Source organism: Rhynchophorus ferrugineus, unplaced genomic scaffold (assembly GCF_030347505.1).
Source record: "Rhynchophorus ferrugineus isolate W39M unplaced genomic scaffold, kcgeb_rfMv2 rfM6, whole genome shotgun sequence".
NCBI lineage: Eukaryota > Metazoa > Arthropoda > Insecta > Coleoptera > Curculionidae > Rhynchophorus > Rhynchophorus ferrugineus.
Genome location: NW_027472585.1, coordinates 32,094,287 through 32,113,052, shown reverse-complemented (window position 1 = coordinate 32,113,052; position 18,766 = coordinate 32,094,287). Strand labels below are relative to the sequence as shown.

The following is an 18,766-nucleotide window of genomic DNA, read 5'->3' as shown; positions in this document are numbered from 1 at the left end:
TGAAATTGGGATTAAAAATTATTGAAGATGAATGGAAACATATGTTATTTGAGAATTCGAAGAAAAATAATTTTTAAGTTTATATGTATAATGAACTGATCAAAAAGAGATTAATTTAATAAAATATAGGTAATAAAAATAACTAAATGTATACATTTAAAACTATAAAATTATCATAAAAAGTAATACTAATATGGTTATAAAGTTATTGAAAATTAACTGATGTAGCTTATTAAATTTACTTCATTATAAGAACAAAAACACATTATTTAAGGAATTAATAAAAAAATATTTGAATTGAAAAGTATAAATAATTGTGAGAATAAAACTGATATTGAAAATTATAAACAAAGAATTAAATCAAACACGAGGAAGTAAGAGAAGTAAGAGATTTAATTAATTAATGGTAAAGGTTGGTTTTGATTGATACTTTTAAAACAAGAGAAATGTCATAAAATAACCTTCTTAAAAAAAGTATAAAGATAAAAAATAGTGAAATTAAATAAACTAATATAAAAAACAATATTAATAAATATTTAAAATAGAACACGAAAAAGATATATAATTACGAATTAAACTGATATTGAAAATTACCTGAAAAATTAAAACGTATACAAGGATTTGAGTTAAAATAAGATTTAGGTCTGTGTATACAATGAATTGAATAAAAATATACTTAATTAAATAGTGGTAAAGGATCTAAATATAATTATCTTACTATAAAATTATAAACTTAGTTTCAAACTAATGAATAACAATGTTTACAATGCTATTTTCATTAGAATGAAGAAGAAATTAGATAAATTTGAATATTATCTATGAAGAATTAAAAATTTTAAATATAAATGATATATATGTAACATATGTAACAATGTATATATGTAACAATGTTTATAATAATATTGTCAGTTGAATGAAGAAGAAATGAGATAAATTTGAATATTATTTACGAAAAATTAAACTTTTAAGGTATAAATGTTATGTATAACTAAATTAGTAGTTAATTTAAAATATAAAGGTAGAATAACCAAATATTATATAATAAAATTATTAGTTCTAAAACTTCTACTTCAGTGTTTATATTGTCTTACAAGTGATAACAGATAATAAAGCTAGCAAATATGAGATGTAAAGTACGGAAAATTAATACTTTTTAAACTCATTACCTTGCTAAAACATTAACCTTACACAATTTAGACACATATTAACAAATAATTGAACGGTATGAAATAAAGAATATATGAAATAAAAATAAATAACAAATAAAAAAATTAAAATACATTGGCGAAGGCGCCGAACAAAATTATTATAATGAATTGATGGAAAGGCTCGCGTCCACCGGCAGAATTAATAGATTAGGAACAATTCAATCTAAAGTAATTGATACAAAAGAGGGTATGATCGATCCATCACCAGTCTGAGTCTTCACGTCGTGATTTATAAACTCCCGCCGATATCAAGTATCTCTAATTAACTTATTTACGATCCGGCTCAAAATTCGAACCCCAAGTTTCCAACTAATCAGTTTCCTGGATAGGTTACGAGCCGATCGCTATCCCTTTACATTACCTATGCCATAAAATAACTCCCGGATCAGTACAAATGGGAGCGAATAATTTTCTGTATTCCAGACGGTCTGACCCCGAGATGAGAAATTCAATTTCGCCATCAGAATTTTTCGTCTCGACGAAAAACCGTAACGTCCCGCACATCACCCCTCAAACCCCCCATATCGGAAATGATCGAAATGACTACTTACTGGATCTTTGATTTTTAATAAAATAAAGTTGTAAGCGTTCCTTAAAAGTATTTTCATTGACGTAGTATTCCACTCGAACCCTGGAACAAAAGCAAACTGTTAATGTGTCTTTTAAGTGCTCTCGCTAAGTTGATTTACAGTGTGCCAGCATCAGATGAGTTGTATTAGAACTGATAATCAACGTACAACTAAATTGTGTTAGTCTTAGTTAATGTTTTTCTTTTTTCTTTTGATATATTACAAGATTAGTGACCTATTTCTCGGGTTAGTCGTCGTTAACGTCTCAAGCACAACGTTCAACGCGTATAGTATGGTTAGAAAGCGGAATTAATCCGGATAAATAGAGAATCTGTCACCGTCTATGACGTACAAGATTGTTTACTTCAAGTAACAAAAAAGAATCACGCGTTTAAAAGCATGCGTCTACCACACCGTCTAGACAAAGAGGTTCGTTCGTTTTTTTTTTCTAACCTTGGAATTCTGTCGTAACTATCCCAACTTGTTAAACAATTGTACGAAGAATATCTACTGGAAGAACCCATAATAACTAGGACAGCACTACGACGCCGGGCATTTTTCGCGTTAGACACCTGGAGCGCCTCATATTCACTGCTCTGCGCCCCACACACCACTGCGGCTCGATGTCGATCGTCGCTATTCAGACACGGCGCTCCCCGACTCCTCCCCGAACGTACATATAAATTTTAGTAATGTTATAACGAAAGTTCGTCGAAAAAATCAAACGGCCAACTTCGGCTGATTTTTCGCCATATCGAAACAAAACAATAGCAAAAAAATTATAACTCGTTAAATTTTAAGGCAAAACAGCCTTTCTTGATTCTGTTTTTAATGATAATATCAAAGAAAGAACGATTTCTTGATGTAAACTTTTATTTAATAAATTTATATAAAAATTAATTATTTAGTTTTTGGTAGAAAATTAAAAAATCAGTAAATATAATTTTTTTAAAAAACTAAAAATTCTTAAAACAGAATTTGCTGCGATTACTTGGATGTGAAAACGGAAATTATACGAATTGCTTTCACCTGTTTTCGAACCACCTCGTTACTAATTTTGCGGAAGGATATTAGAGTTTTAAAATATGTTACAAGTGTAGGGAAAGTGTGTTATTAAAAAATAAAGTTAAATCAAACTGGTAATTTTTTTAGTAAAAATATAACTGTTTAAATTTTATTATTTAAGCTTGAAAAATATATTTAAAAAAATCTAACATTTACAGTGTAATAAACAATGTTTTAATATATTTCTATTATTTAACTAAAATACATTATAGGGATAGGAAACAGTGCATAAAGATAAAGGATTACTATTGCGATAGTCGTGGGTTCGAATCCTGCTGGGGCATGGTCGTAAATTTATATTTGTGTTTGTTTAATATTTATGATTGTCCTAGGCAAGAGTGCAAAATCCGACAAGGAAAATAATCCCAGTCACGCCAGTAACCAAGCTCGGTAAGACCGGATGTCTTCTGGGATGATTTTCTGGTAAGCTGGTCACTCGCCAGTCGGTAGACTTAGTGCCGAGAACCATGGTTCGGAGCCCACGTTAAACAGTAAGTCCAGTCATTTTACAGTTTATTGAAACTGCAAAATTTACTCGACCAACACATTACAGATTTTACAAAAGGCTCTATAAAGGCAATATTACGAAAACTGATGTATAACATGGATTGATATAAATTAAAATTTAAATGGATGGACGAAATAATACACAACACCTGACATGTACCTAATATGTATTTATTAATAAGCTTTTGAAGCACTATTTGCTTTTAATCGTAAAGCATCTGAATAGATTCAAATATTTGTACAATTTGCTTTCACCCGATTTCAAACTAAGTTAAGCTAAGTTAATTTTTGGTAAAAAATTAAATAAAATCTTATAAATCGTACAGTAATCTTAACAACGGAATTTTCTGTGATAATGTGGATGTGAAAACGGAAATCATACAATTTGCTTTTACCTCTTCTCGAACCATCAAGTTACTAATTTTGCAGAACGGTTTCGGAGCTTTAAAATACGTTGCAAGATCAGAAAGAGATAAATTTACTTAATGGGAGAAAAATATTAATTGCTTATATTATTTTTTAAAAGGGTTAAAGCAAAGCAATCTCGATTTATTAGTAAAAAATATTACAAGAAATCGACTATTAAATTTCTTTATTAACCGGTTTGGTGGCGCAGTGGTAAAGGAATTGGACGGTCCTACTACTTTTGAGATTCGCGGGTTCGAATCCTGTTGGGGCATGGTCGTAAATTTATGTTTGTGATTGTTGCAAATTTGTGAATGTTCTAGGCAAGAGTGTAAAATCCGAAAAGGAAAATGATTCTAGTCACGCCAGTAACCAGGCTAGGTATGACCTGATGTCTTCTGGGATGATTTCTAAAGTTGGTCACTCGCCGGTCGATAGCCTTAATGCTCAGGACCGTGGTTCGGAGCCCACGTTAAACTTTAGGCCCAGTCGAGATAAACACATAGTTGGTAAAAGGAGACTTTAAAACATATTTAAAAAAATCTTTATTTTGAATTAACTAGAACTTGAAAATTATGGCAAGAAGCTTTCAAGAACAATTACGGTGCATGTTTTTAAAAATTTTGAGTAATTATGATTGATGTTAACACGGAAGTTGTAGAATTATTAGTAGTATAGGGTTATTGAACTCTAAATAACATTACAACATTAGGGAACATCAAGGGAATATTAAGGGAAAATGATATGAAACAAACTAGTAACAAAAAAATAACTAACGAGATGACTCCGGCTTGGTTGGCGTAGTGGTCAAGGCGACAAGACGGCCCCTGTTACGATAATCGCGGGTTCGAACCTGCTGGACCATTGGATCATAAATTTATGTTTGTAATTGTTTATAACCCTAATTGTCCAAAAAGCAAAAGAGCGTAAAATGCGATCAGAAAAATGACCCTAAATGACGGTCAAGCCATAATAAAAATAAATTAGCGTGATTTTTGAAACAAATATTTATAAAAATATAACTATTTTAATAATATAATACATTAAGAAGTTAGGGAATGGTACATGAGGGAAAATAATTTAAAACTATTAACAAAAATAATTAGCATTTATAAAAAAATATTAATAAAAATATCAGTAAGTTTATTACTTTTTTAAACTAAAACTAAAGTATATTACAAGGTTAGGGAACCAAGCATGAAAAAAATGTAAAAAGAGAAAATTAGTAACAATAAAATATTAGTAAAAATTAGTAACTTTAGTAAATTTTATTATTTTTAAAAACTTTGATAAATCTGACACTTATAATGTAACATACAATATTTTTCGCGATTTTCGGTAATTAGAGTTGATGTTAAAATTATTCAATTTACTCAACTAACACGTTACTGATTTTGCAGAAGAATTTTATAGCCCTATAAAGGCAACTTAATATTTAAAAATCCATAAAAGGGATGGACGCAATAATGTGAACACCTGACATATGCACATATATTTATTACGTGTTGTAACTCTGTCAGTTAACTTTAGGTTTCGTACACTATTCTACTCTGTAGATGCTGTAGTGCTCATATAATCTACAATACTTGGCAAATAAACTGAGCAGTGCGTATGTCTCCCATTATTAACATGTAATTAGTGTTGCCAACATGCAACCAGATCAACTATATAGCATGTTGTTTATATTATTTTATCTCTGTATAATTTTATCTTTTGTTTAATCTCTTGTTTTAAATAATTAAATTACGTTATTTTGAATTATTACTATAATCGCCAAGTATATGAGAACTATTATTTTTATATAATTTCGAGTGATGACGAAACGGAATTTGTATAATTTGTTTTAACGAATTTCCGAACTAACTCATTTCTAATTCTGCAGAAGACTTTTACACCCGTATAATAGCAGAAATATAATTAAATATAAATAAAGCACCTGATTTTTCGAGATCATTTCGCGAAATACAGTAGAAATTATATGGAAACACTATACTTCTTTTTGAATAACTATGTTGTAGTCAAGATGAGTTGATATCAAACTGATTAAAATTCGAAAAAATATTATTTGAGAAAATTGATCATAATAGGTCTATCTTATGTTACATTTCCAAATTATGTAGTAGAGTATTATAGGAAATCTTATACTGTTCCTAAAAATGTTCATATAAATTGTTTGATACAAGTATTCTATTATCATTATACTCGTGAAAATAATAATATGTAACAAAATTTAACAAATAAAAACTGTCAAGCCACCTATTGGCTTGTTTTTTCAAGAACTATAGAAGCATATGTTGTTTTCTTTTCTTTTATATTATCGAATAAAGTATCCTCAGATAACTAATTATTTGGTTGAATATGAAAAATAAACTCAGTTAACTGGTTACTGCAGCTAGCTTCCTGGTACCAATACATATTTTTTTAACTAAATTTTACCACCTATTATATATTATTTAAAACACAATTTAAAGAATAGATCGATAAATATTTCCCTAGGTGGCTAGCGACGAAAATAATGAAAATGAATGAAAATTGAAATTAATGATATAACAAAAACTGTTTTGTTTTGTTTTTTCGTCCAACTAATTTATGTAACTTTATTTATTTATTTTGACTATAATAACTAGTAGTTGTATACGGTAACTATGTATTTACAAAATATTTAAAAGTATTAACAGAGAAAAAATTATTCACAAAATCGTTGTTGTTGAATTAAGGGAAAACAGTATTATTTCAGTATTTACTCTAACGGTAAACATTGTTCACCATTATTGTTATTGTGTTTTAATGAATATATAAAAAACCAATATTTTTTAATATAAATCACTTGTAATAAGAATTATTAAAATTATACTAAAAAACTAAAATTTCTGTGTTATATTTTTCTAACTAAATTTGAAGATATCGAAAAATTCTAACGTCGACATATGGCGTGATAGTGTGGAAGTAAAACCGGAAATTATACCATTTGCTTTCACCTGTTTTCGAACCATTAAGTTACTAATTTTGCAGAAGGCTTTTAGATCTGTAAAATACGTTACCGGATTAATGAATGAAGAGAACTGATGTAAAACAAACTAGTAACACAAAATAACTAGTAAATATTTTGTGAAATTTAGGAAAAGTAATATTACTTAATTATTTTTCAAAAATGATTTTAGCAAGTTTTATTATTTTCAACCAAAAACTTCAGAATATATTTTTAAAAAATGATGACAAACTTCGATGCAATGAACAGTACTTTCCATCAATATTATGATTGAAAATTATGACCGATTTTAAAACGAAAATTATAGAATTTACTCAACAAATACATTAATGATTTTGCTCGGACTCCATAAAGACAATATCACGAAAACTAATGTAAAATGTGATTTGATATAAATTAAAATTTGTAAACAATTTGTAATATATGTCTTCTGCTTATTTGCAGACGATTTACTAAAGTATTATTGAAATTATTGTACTGTACATCTTTCTAAAAAGCCAAATTACATTTGTAAAATTACTTCTGCAATAGCCAGCTATATGAAAACCACAATTGCCTAAATTTCTTTGAAAAAAAACTTCCATTTACAAACTAATACATTACTAACTCTCCACAAAAATTTCAGTGCTATAAAAAATTAGGCCAGGATAAAGAAACACACATGTGAAAAATTAAAAATTTATCAATCAGAAATTTTGTGCAATTTATTATTTTGTAACAAAACAGTACGGATTTTTTTTAGAAATCTGAAACAAAATTAAACAACAAAAATGTATATAACTATTTTCTTGAAAGGTTTAAAACAGAAATTATACAATTTGTAATTACTTGTTTCCAACCAACAAATTTCTAATTCTATATAAGGGTTTTACACCTCTGTATGGTAGAAAGATAATAAAATGTAAATTATGTACCTGACTTTTCGAGCTGATTTAGCAAAATACCATCAAAATTATTACATTATAGTTTTTAAATCGCTTCATCACTGTCAAATTTTTTATTAACGAATTTATAATTATATTTAATAATAAATCGCAAATTATATATTATATTATTATATATATTACTATATATAATATTATCTAATGTATCTATAAATATATATATATATATATATATATATATAAATTCTGAAATCCTCTATAATCCGTATAAAAAGCACAATTTACAGAAAATTAGAAAACAAAAACTAATTGCTTATAAACAAAATCAGTCAGAAAATCTATGAATATTGTTTTTATTTTAAATGATAACCAAATTTAACAAAATACTTCTTGTATTATCTTTAAAATAACTATAACATAAGTTATGTTATTCTTCTTATTTTTGTACTATTGAACAAAATATATTAAAATGGTTTTTCTAACATATAAATCTATTCTACGACCGACTATTTAATGCCAATTAATAATTAATAGAAATTAAGCTCAGTTGCGTGGCTACTGAGGCTAGATTGATGATAATATAATTAACCATAGCAATTTATCCACACGTTAAATTTTATAAATAAATGTATGTTTTTAAATATGAACTTAACATTGTTAGAGCTAGTAAATAGTAAAATATTGTTCAATATGTATTCAATTCATAAATATATTTCTTACATTACTCGCAGAAAAATATACTGCAGTTTATCAGATTTATTCTATTTTTTGAGTAACTGAACAGCATAAAATTATCTTTGGAAATATACTTTATATTACTCAAACAAGCATACATAAGTGAAAGTGTCATTTGAATATTGGCGAAAGACCTGGTGATTATTATTTTATTTAAAATAAAAAACACCGATTTAGACCTGACTAAAAACTGGGAAGCTCCATAGTTTATTAACGGGTAACAAAAAATATAAATAAATAACTGAAATATAGCATGCTTGGTATCATAATAGGTAAGCATATTTACGTAGCCGTACATTATACATAAATATAAAAAACTAATAAATATAACAATATAAATTTATTTCAGAAGCCTATTACAAAGTGGTCATCCTGATTTAACAAATTATGCGCGACAAAAATACTCTTAAAAATTGATACTCTCAAGATTTTATAACCATATCTCAATGCAAACAAAAAATACATTAATCTAAATTTATAAATCACTACATGAAAATAATGTGCCTTCAAGTATCCTTAAAAACACATAATGACAAAGAAATTGGAAAGCCAAGGAAATGAAATTATAAAGAGAATATAATGAATATAGGGATAATAAAATAATGTATCTTATTTTTTGTTTTTTGTTTGATCTGCAATAAAACTTTTATATTATATACGGTGTCACAAAATGTATACAAGACTTGAAATAAATAAAAAGCTTTTTTCAATTGTTTTAGGCCTTTCGGACGAATACGACTTTAATTACAAGATAGCCGAGGGGTATATAATTCTTTCATATAATGATTTACTAAAATTTTCCAAAAAATCTCCATATATAACTACATTTACATAAAACTAAACAACTAAAAAATACACTTAATAGACTTAATAGACAGATTTAGTAACGTGTAAATTTTATCAATGTTTTTGGTGCAATAAAAATTTCATTGGGTCAATTTTCGTATAAAAATCAAATCAATCAAAATCAATCAACTCAATCAAATTTCGTATAAATATACCAATATTTTTGTACAATTTTATATTTAACCATAAGTTAATCTTGATGGTAGTTATAATTTATAGTGAAAGCACATACTGTTTTAATTCAAAGTTATGTCTTGATAATCCTTCGTTATATCATCAAAATCCAAAACAAGTATCAAATGCTATCTAGGCCATAATATAAATAGTTAATTTTATAGTAATATTATCTACCTCAAAGCAACTACAGCTCATTCGATATTATGTTTTAATATTTTATAATACAATTATAAAAGGCAAAAACTAATTTGGGATATATGTATGATATGTGTTTATTTAAAATATATGTAATTTTGATAGGTCTGTCAACGTCACTCTAATTTTTATCCAAAATTAAACAATCGAGATAGAAATAATTTAGGTCATATTTAATAGCCTGTTCTTACATTTTAAGATAAATTAAATATTTTTCGGCCCAACTGTTCGAAAATATAAAAGCTCTTATTACTCTTAGGGATAATGAGCGCTATTAAAATCTAAATTGTACAATCTGTTTTAAACTGAATTTTTAACCAGCGTTTTAGTATGGTGGCGAAGATTTTAAAGCCGCTATAAAATCAATGGTGGCAGGAAAACTCGCCATATTATTAAAAGAAAAGTGTTAATCTAGAATTTGTTCGAAAACTAACATTTTTTCAGTACTAATATTATTTTGCTTTATCATTTTTTATTTCAAATGCATAACTTTTTAAATCTTTTATTTTCATATCGAAAGCACATCATTATTATTTTATTCTTATTTTCAGGTATCTTGTTAAGATTACTTTACTCAACCAGATCATGTATCATCACTCAAAGCAATTATACAGTGTTATATTTACTTTAATTTATTTATGTTCCTGCGAACAACATGCTTGATGTTTAATGTTTATGTTACATACTTTATATACATTATGTTTTATATACTTTTAATCGAACATCATATATAATTATAAAGTTATTTTATATAAAAAAAAATCTTGTGGTAGTTCTAATGACAATAAAATTATAGGTCAGTTCGCTTCACATTCAATGCTCTATTCAAAATTCTCATTTAAATTGAGACGTCAGCTCAAAATAAACCACAGTGATGATCAAGCAAATATAGATCACCTCACTCAAACGTACCACCCAACACACATCATCACCTAACACAAATCATTATTACCGAGCATTCAGTAGTATTTTTCTTCAGTAACATTCAGTTGTATTATAGTTTTGGTAAGTTTCAACAAACATTGAGTACGCTTTATACGTAAGTATAGATTGTTTTCCATTATATTAGACCATCATTTTATCGTATTTCTGCATACAAGATTTATTTATATTTAAATGTTAAGTAAAAAAGTATCTACACTTTATTTGAGATTTAACTGTGTTAAGCTCAAAAGCAACAAACCACATAACTTAAAAAAAGCACTTTACCAATTTCTGTCTGAAGCATGTATGGAGCATTATTAATCAATAAAATAATGCTAGAACCGGTGCCAAAAATTTAGAATTGCCCCTTTTCACACCAATGACAAATAACGCGGAAAGATACCAGTAAAATGCAAGCACACAGCTGAAGTTAACATCATAACATTATAACATTATCAAGCTAAACACAGAAAAGCTGATTAAAACCTTAGAAGTGACCCAACAAGCGATCTAAAATCAACTCGAGAATATAATAATGGTGCAAAAAGCAAAAAATTGGGTTCCGTGTGAACTCAAGCTAAGAGATGGCGAAATCTATTACTTCACCTGCCCCAAAAACAAAATCCAAAGTATTGCTTGCACCATGATAGGGGCCATAAAGTAGGTGGATCCAGCATTTTAGCCCAATCTTCATAAATTATGGCCATGCATCAATTTCAAAAACCAAATCGAATATTGCTGTATCTTGAATTTATGAGTAATCAACTTTGATTTATCACTTATACTCGTGCACTGGGCTATCATCATATAATTTCTTATAAAGAAGCCGAAGTTTCAAATGCATATATGGAGGAAGTATGTAGAAAATTCGATACAATAGGAAATTCTTTAAACAAAAATTGCAAAAAATATTAGAATTATTACACCCTGTACAAAAATATTTTTATTTTGGTGAAATAATATCTACTGATTATCAGGCTAACATTGTAAATTACGTGGCTATAGTCCCAGTAAGGCTATCTGTTAAAAAAGAGCGAGAGCTATTCCCACTAGACATTTTTTCAAATTACTAATAAATTAATCATAATTATGCTATATATATGGGAGCCTGCTATTATAGTTAAATATTTCTGGATCCAAATAATTATTCAACTATGACCTTTTCAGTTCCAATTTGTTTGATGAAAATTAATCCAAATACGAAAATTCCATCATACCTCTCGAAATTATGTAATAAAATATATAATTCCAATTAATCATAATACTTATTTCTGTTATCAAAAACACGGATTTGGACTCTCAAACTAAACCAATATGATCATGATTTTGTCAATCAAAGCTGGATTCATACAATATTTGAAATATCAAAAATAGTAGCTAGTGATGTAGTAACTATATTAATAAATGTATAACCATGTTTTCAACACTTTAAATTTTGAAAAAAAAATCCGAAAACATAGTTGCATATCCAGTAATATATACCATATATAAACCATTAAAATATAAAATCTGAAGCCTTCATAACTAGGAAGCGTTACGACAAAGAGTGTAGCCATTCATAAATTATATATTTACAAAATGGTAGAGACGTGCTTCAAATCACAGAAATATGGCATCGAAGTTAGTAGTAGTATCAGAGAAAGTATATATTACGATCAAAACAAAAAAATACTTTCAAAAGAGCCATTAGATATGTTTCGAAACTCTGGATATAAATGGATTAATTAATACATTATGAAATTAAGTAATATGTTTAAATTACAAAGAGTAGAAATAATTTATTAATAAGTAATACAAAGGGATGTAATTAAAAATTAAAATAAGATCACTAAAAAATACATTTTCAGCTGCAAGTTTTTTTTTTAATTCTTTACGATTTTTGACGAATAAAATTTGGCGACCATATTATCAGCCGGTTTTGATGCCCTTTGACTAGCGTACAGCTGCTATTGATACTGTTTGGCTATCTTTTATGGATATTTGTAGTATAGGAATAGTATTACTCAGAACAATCCCTAGAACACAGTTAATTTACCTAAAGAACCTAAAGAAAATATAACTTACACAAGTTGAATACTTCTAAATGTAACAATTATCCAATATGAACAGACGTATATTATGCTCAATAACATTATCAAAAATTCTACAAACAAACGCTTATTTTATATATAGTATTAGCATTTTAAATTAAAAAAGAACTGTTATGTGCGTTGAAAGTTAAATTAAATATTTGTGGACCCAAGCATGAGAATACATTTATCATATTGTAAATAATTATGACAGGTATTACAAAAGTAAATTATATAATTTTAAAAGGGTTGATATAAAATAATGGTAAAGCCTATTTGGTGTAAACCCTTTTTTACCTTAAGTTTTCATTACATATCAGACGCTTAAAAAGTAATCCTAAAATAGATACCTTAAAAATAAATATCATAAATTAATTTGTTTTAAATTAGTGTCAAATAACTAAAGGAAAGATCCATCAATATTTAATCCATAGAGATAAAATTATATTATTAATTAACATCTTTAACTGTATAATATTTTTAGTTAGACTAGAAATTAAGAATTCCTGTTGTAAGAGGAATATTCAGTAGTAAACAATAAAATAAAACCATCAAGATGTTTAATATACCATTGCGCAAAACTATTCTATTAAGCTAAGTTTATAATAAAACTTAACTATAAACTTTACAGCATGAACTATAAAACATTACCGTCAACAAATAAATATAAATTTCTGATTGTGGAGTGAGCTTCTAAATGATTGTCAAAATTTTGTAATAAAATTGATATACTAGGGTCGAACTACAATACTTACCTGATTAATCAAACATATTGAAAGTAATTACCATAGTTTAAACGCGACAAAAATCAGTGTTGTTATCAAGATTAGAAATAAGAATGATATTAACTTCTTTTTCTAACTGAAATGGTTCCTTCGCAAATCATATTTAAATGCAATGGAGTGAATAACAACAATGCGTGAATAACAATCTTTAAAATAATAACAGTTATTTTATATTCATCTAAATCTGTTAGATGATTGATTATAAACCGACTTGCATGAATCATTTCTCGTATGATTCGGTCTTTATTTTGAACTCCTCCATGATCCTTTCTTCTGCAACAATATTTTCTCTGTGTCACAATACTATTTTCTAAATAACTGAAATTTCATCTTGCCTAAACTCTTTAAACAACTCATGCACTTCTCACAATTATAGTAAATAATTATGAGAAGTTTCTCTTCTGACAATTCAATATTTTCGATAGCAAACACAAATTCAATGAGTTAGTTCTCTTTGACTCAATTGTCACTTTTCACTCGAAATTTACAACTGAACTCATATAGGCAGTGTTAATTAATAATTAGCCTTTTGTTTAAATCGTTAATTGGATTACTTTATTCTTTGTAATTGTAGTCTTGTCCAAGATTTCCTGCAAAGCAAAGTCTGTAACAGAGATTATGCTCCTCGGGCATATCAGCATATGATAGTTACATGATCATGCAGGACAACATCGTTAGTATCAGTATACAGTACTGATGTAAGAAAATACAAAAATCCATATTAGTGTAACAAGTATTCATATACACATCAATGTATTTAAAACTGAAGTCTACAAGTAATACTGTGTTTTATGCTTCAGTTATGTCTCTTAAAGTGAAAATACCAAAAAAAAAAAATGGTTAGATTTTGCTCATTAAAAATTGACTAAAATATGAAATATGAAAAAATATAAAGAATGCATTAAAATAAAGCAGGTATTATGCAGAAATAAGATATAAAATTGGATTAACTGACAACTACTGATAAAAATATATAAGTATTGGTTTCGACTTTTTAGAAGCAAAAATTACTATAGAATTGACAGGGAACGTTCTGGTCAACTGACAGTGTTCAAAAATGAGGAACTTGAAGCTAAAACCAACCAAATTACTAACGATCAAAATTAGTGCGTTTGAGCGGAGTAATGAATACAACACTGTGGCTTTGCAAGCAGAAACTTTAAAAAATTAGTTGCGTAGTAAGATTCCGGCTGTATTCATCAGACCTTACCACTTCTGAATTAATTGTTTCGATCGATGCAACATGGAAAAAAAACTTAAATCAACTATAATCGTATTGATTATTAAAAAACGGTAAATAATTTATGATATGTGATAAGTGATAAAAAGTATGTACATGTATTGCGTATATTATTAACACTAATCTAAAATTAAAATATGCATAAATGTTGGGAAGAAACTGTCATACAAAATGAAATATATTATACAAATAAATATTGAAATATATGGGATACTGTCAAAGTATCAATAACTCTAAGGCAAGTAAATTCAATCTACTCAATAAAATAAAACATCATCAATGTATCAAAAACGCGTCTCTAATCATACTAATGTTAAAGAAAATTCAACATAAGAATTAAATCGTAACATAAATCTAACAATCTAACAATTAATAAAAGTAACTAACAATTGTGTTGAAAATGCTACATGTAGAACTTCTCATCCTCAATCAATCAATGTATTTTTATCACTGATCACAAATGTCTACGAAATCATACTTTTATTTTCAGTAAACGTTTGCAGAATCCATCTCAACGTTTTTGATTTTTTTTTCATTTTGATGGAAACATCTTGAAAATTGCATCTTGCATTTGCGTTAAATGATCATTTACCAAAGTTTGAGATATTCAGAAGCATTTTTTATTATTATTTATATTATTTATATATATATATATATATATATATATATATATATATATATATATATATATATATATATATATACATATATATATATATATATATATATATATATATATATATATATATATATATATATATATATATATATATATATATATATATATATATATATATATATATATATATATATATATATATATATATATATATATATATATATATATATATATATATATATATATATATATATATATATATATGTATATATATATATATATATATATATATATGTATATATATATATATATATATATATATATATATAAATAATATAAATAATAATAAAAAATGCTTCTAAATATCTCAAACTTTGGTAAATGATCATTTAACGCAAATGCAAGATGCAATTTTCAAGATGTTTCCATCAAAATGAAAAAAAAATCAAAAACGTTGAGATGGATTCTGCAAACGTTTACTGAAAATAAAAGTATGATTTCGTAGACATTTGTGATCAGTGATAAAAATACATTGATTGATTGAGGATGAGAAGTTCTACATGTAGCATTTTCAACACAATTGTTAGTTACTTTTATTAATTGTTAGATTGTTAGATTTATGTTACGATTTAATTCTTATGTTGAATTTTCTTTAACATTAGTATGATTAGAGACGCGTTTTTGATACATTGATGATGTTTTATTTTATTGAGTAGATTGAATTTACTTGCCTTGAGTTATTGATACTTTGACAGTATCCCATATATTTCAATATTTATTTGTATAATATATTTCATTTTGTATGACAGTTTCTTCCCAACATTTATGCATATTTTAATTTTAGATTAGTGTTAATAATATACGCAATACATGTACATACTTTTTATCACTTATCACATATCATAAATTATTTACCGTTTTTTAATAATCAATACGATTATAGTTGATTTAAGTTTTTTTTCCATGTTGCATCGATCGAAACAATTAATTCAGAAGTGGTAAGGTCTGATGAATACAGCCGGAATCTTACTACGCAACTAATTTTTTAAAGTTTCTGCTTGCAAAGCCACAGTGTTGTATTCATTACTCCGCTCAAACGCACTAATTTTGATCGTTAGTAATTTGGTTGGTTTTAGCTTCAAGTTCCTCATTTTTGAACACTGTCAGTTGACCAGAACGTTCCCTGTCAATTCTATAGTAATTTTTGCTTCTAAAAAGTCGAAACCAATACTTATATATTTTTATCAGTAGTTGTCAGTTAATCCAATTTTATATCTTATTTCTGCATAATACCTGCTTTATTTTAATGCATTCTTTATATTTTTTCATATTTCATATTTTACTCAATTGTAAATGAGCAAAATCTAACCATTTTTTTGGTATTTTTACTTTAAGAGATATAACTGAAGCATAAAACACAGTATTACTTGTAGACTTCAGTTTTAAATACATTGATGTGTATATGAATACTTGTTACACTAATATGGATTTTCGTATTTTCTTACATCAGTACTGTATACTGATACTAACGATGTTGTCCTGCATGATCATGTAACTATCATATGCTGATATGCCCGAGGAGCATAATCTCTGTTACAGACTTTGCTTTGCAGGAAATCTTGGACAAGACTACAATTACAAAGAATAAAGTAATCCAATTAACGGTTTAAAGCAAAAGGCTAATTATTAATTAACACTGCCTATATGAGTTCAGTTGTAAATTTCGAGTGAAAAGTGACAATTGAGTCAAAGAGAACTAACTCATTGAATTTGTGTTTGCTATCGAAAATATTGAATTGTCAGAAGAGAAACTTCTCATAATTATTTACTATAATTGTGAGAAGTGCATGAGTTGTTTAAAGAGTTTAGGCAAGATGAAATTTCAGTTATTTAGAAAATAGTATTGTGACACAGAGAAAATATTGTTGCAGAAGAAAGGATCATGGAGGAGTTCAAAATAAAGACCGAATCATACGAGAAATGATTCATGCAAGTCGGTTTATAATCAATCATCTAACAGATTTAGATGAATATAAAATAACTGTTATTATTTTAAAGATTGTTATTCACGCATTGTTGTTATTCACTCCATTGCATTTAAATATGATTTGCGAAGGAACCATTTCAGTTAGAAAAAGAAGTTAATATCATTCTTATTTCTAATCTTGATAACAACACTGATTTTTGTCGCGTTTAAACTATGGTAATTACTTTCAATATGTTTGATTAATCAGGTAAGTATTGTAGTTCGACCCTAGTATATCAATTTTATTACAAAATTTTGACAATCATTTAGAAGCTCACTCCACAATCAGAAATTTATATTTATTTGTTGACGGTAATGTTTTATAGTTCATGCTGTAAAGTTTATAGTTAAGTTTTATTATAAACTTAGCTTAATAGAATAGTTTTGCGCAATGGTATATTAAACATCTTGATGGTTTTATTTTATTGTTTACTACTGAATATTCCTCTTACAACAGGAATTCTTAATTTCTAGTCTAACTAAAAATATTATACAGTTAAAGATGTTAATTAATAATATAATTTTATCTCTATGGATTAAATATTGATGGATCTTTCCTTTAGTTATTTGACACTAATTTAAAACAAATTAATTTATGATATTTATTTTTAAGGTATCTATTTTAGGATTACTTTTTAAGCGTCTGATATGTAATAAAAACTTAAGGTAAAAAAGGCTTTACACCAAATAGGCTTTACCATTATTTTATATCAACCCTTTTAAAATTATATAATTTACTTTTGTAATACCTGTCATAATTATTTACAATATGATAAATGTATTCTCATGCTTGGGTCCACAAATATTTAATTTAACTTTCAACGCACATAACAGTTCTTTTTTAATTTAAAATGCTAATACTATATATAAAATAAGCGTTTGTTTGTAGAATTTTTGATAATGTTATTGAGCATAATATACGTCTGTTCATATTGGATAATTGTTACATTTAGAAGTATTCAACTTGTGTAAGTTATATTTTCTTTAGGTTCTTTAGGTAAATTAACTGTGTTCTAGGGATTGTTCTGAGTAATACTATTCCTATACTACAAATATCCATAAAAGATAGCCAAACAGTATCAATAGCAGCTGTACGCTAGTCAAAGGGCATCAAAACCGGCTGATAATATGGTCGCCAAATTTTATTCGTCAAAAATCGTAAAGAATTAAAAAAAAAACTTGCAGCTGAAAATGTATTTTTTAGTGATCTTATTTTAATTTTTAATTACATCCCTTTGTATTACTTATTAATAAATTATTTCTACTCTTTGTAATTTAAACATATTACTTAATTTCATAATGTATTAATTAATCCATTTATATCCAGAGTTTCGAAACATATCTAATGGCTCTTTTGAAAGTATTTTTTTGTTTTGATCGTAATATATACTTTCTCTGATACTACTACTAACTTCGATGCCATATTTCTGTGATTTGAAGCACGTCTCTACCATTTTGTAAATATATAATTTATGAATGGCTACACTCTGTCGTAACGCTTCCTAGTTATGAAGGCTTCAGAT

General features: G+C 26.8%; 1 protein-coding gene across 7 annotated transcripts in view; it reads right to left on the bottom strand.

The window, feature by feature from the left end:
• Window positions 1-18,766, bottom strand: part of SLO2 (slowpoke 2) — a 168,907-nt gene that overhangs the window by 62,542 nt on the left and 87,599 nt on the right. For 6 of the 7 annotated variants that reach the window (XM_076407003.1, XM_076407005.1, XM_076407002.1 and 3 more), the window contains one exon: window positions 1,760-1,839. In XM_076407003.1, coding sequence (XP_076263118.1) covers window positions 1,760-1,839 — 80 coding nt within the window. Of the gene's footprint in view, window positions 1-1,759; window positions 1,840-2,230; window positions 2,441-18,766 lie in introns of all 7 variants that reach the window. The other variant, XM_076407001.1, reaches the window with a different exon arrangement.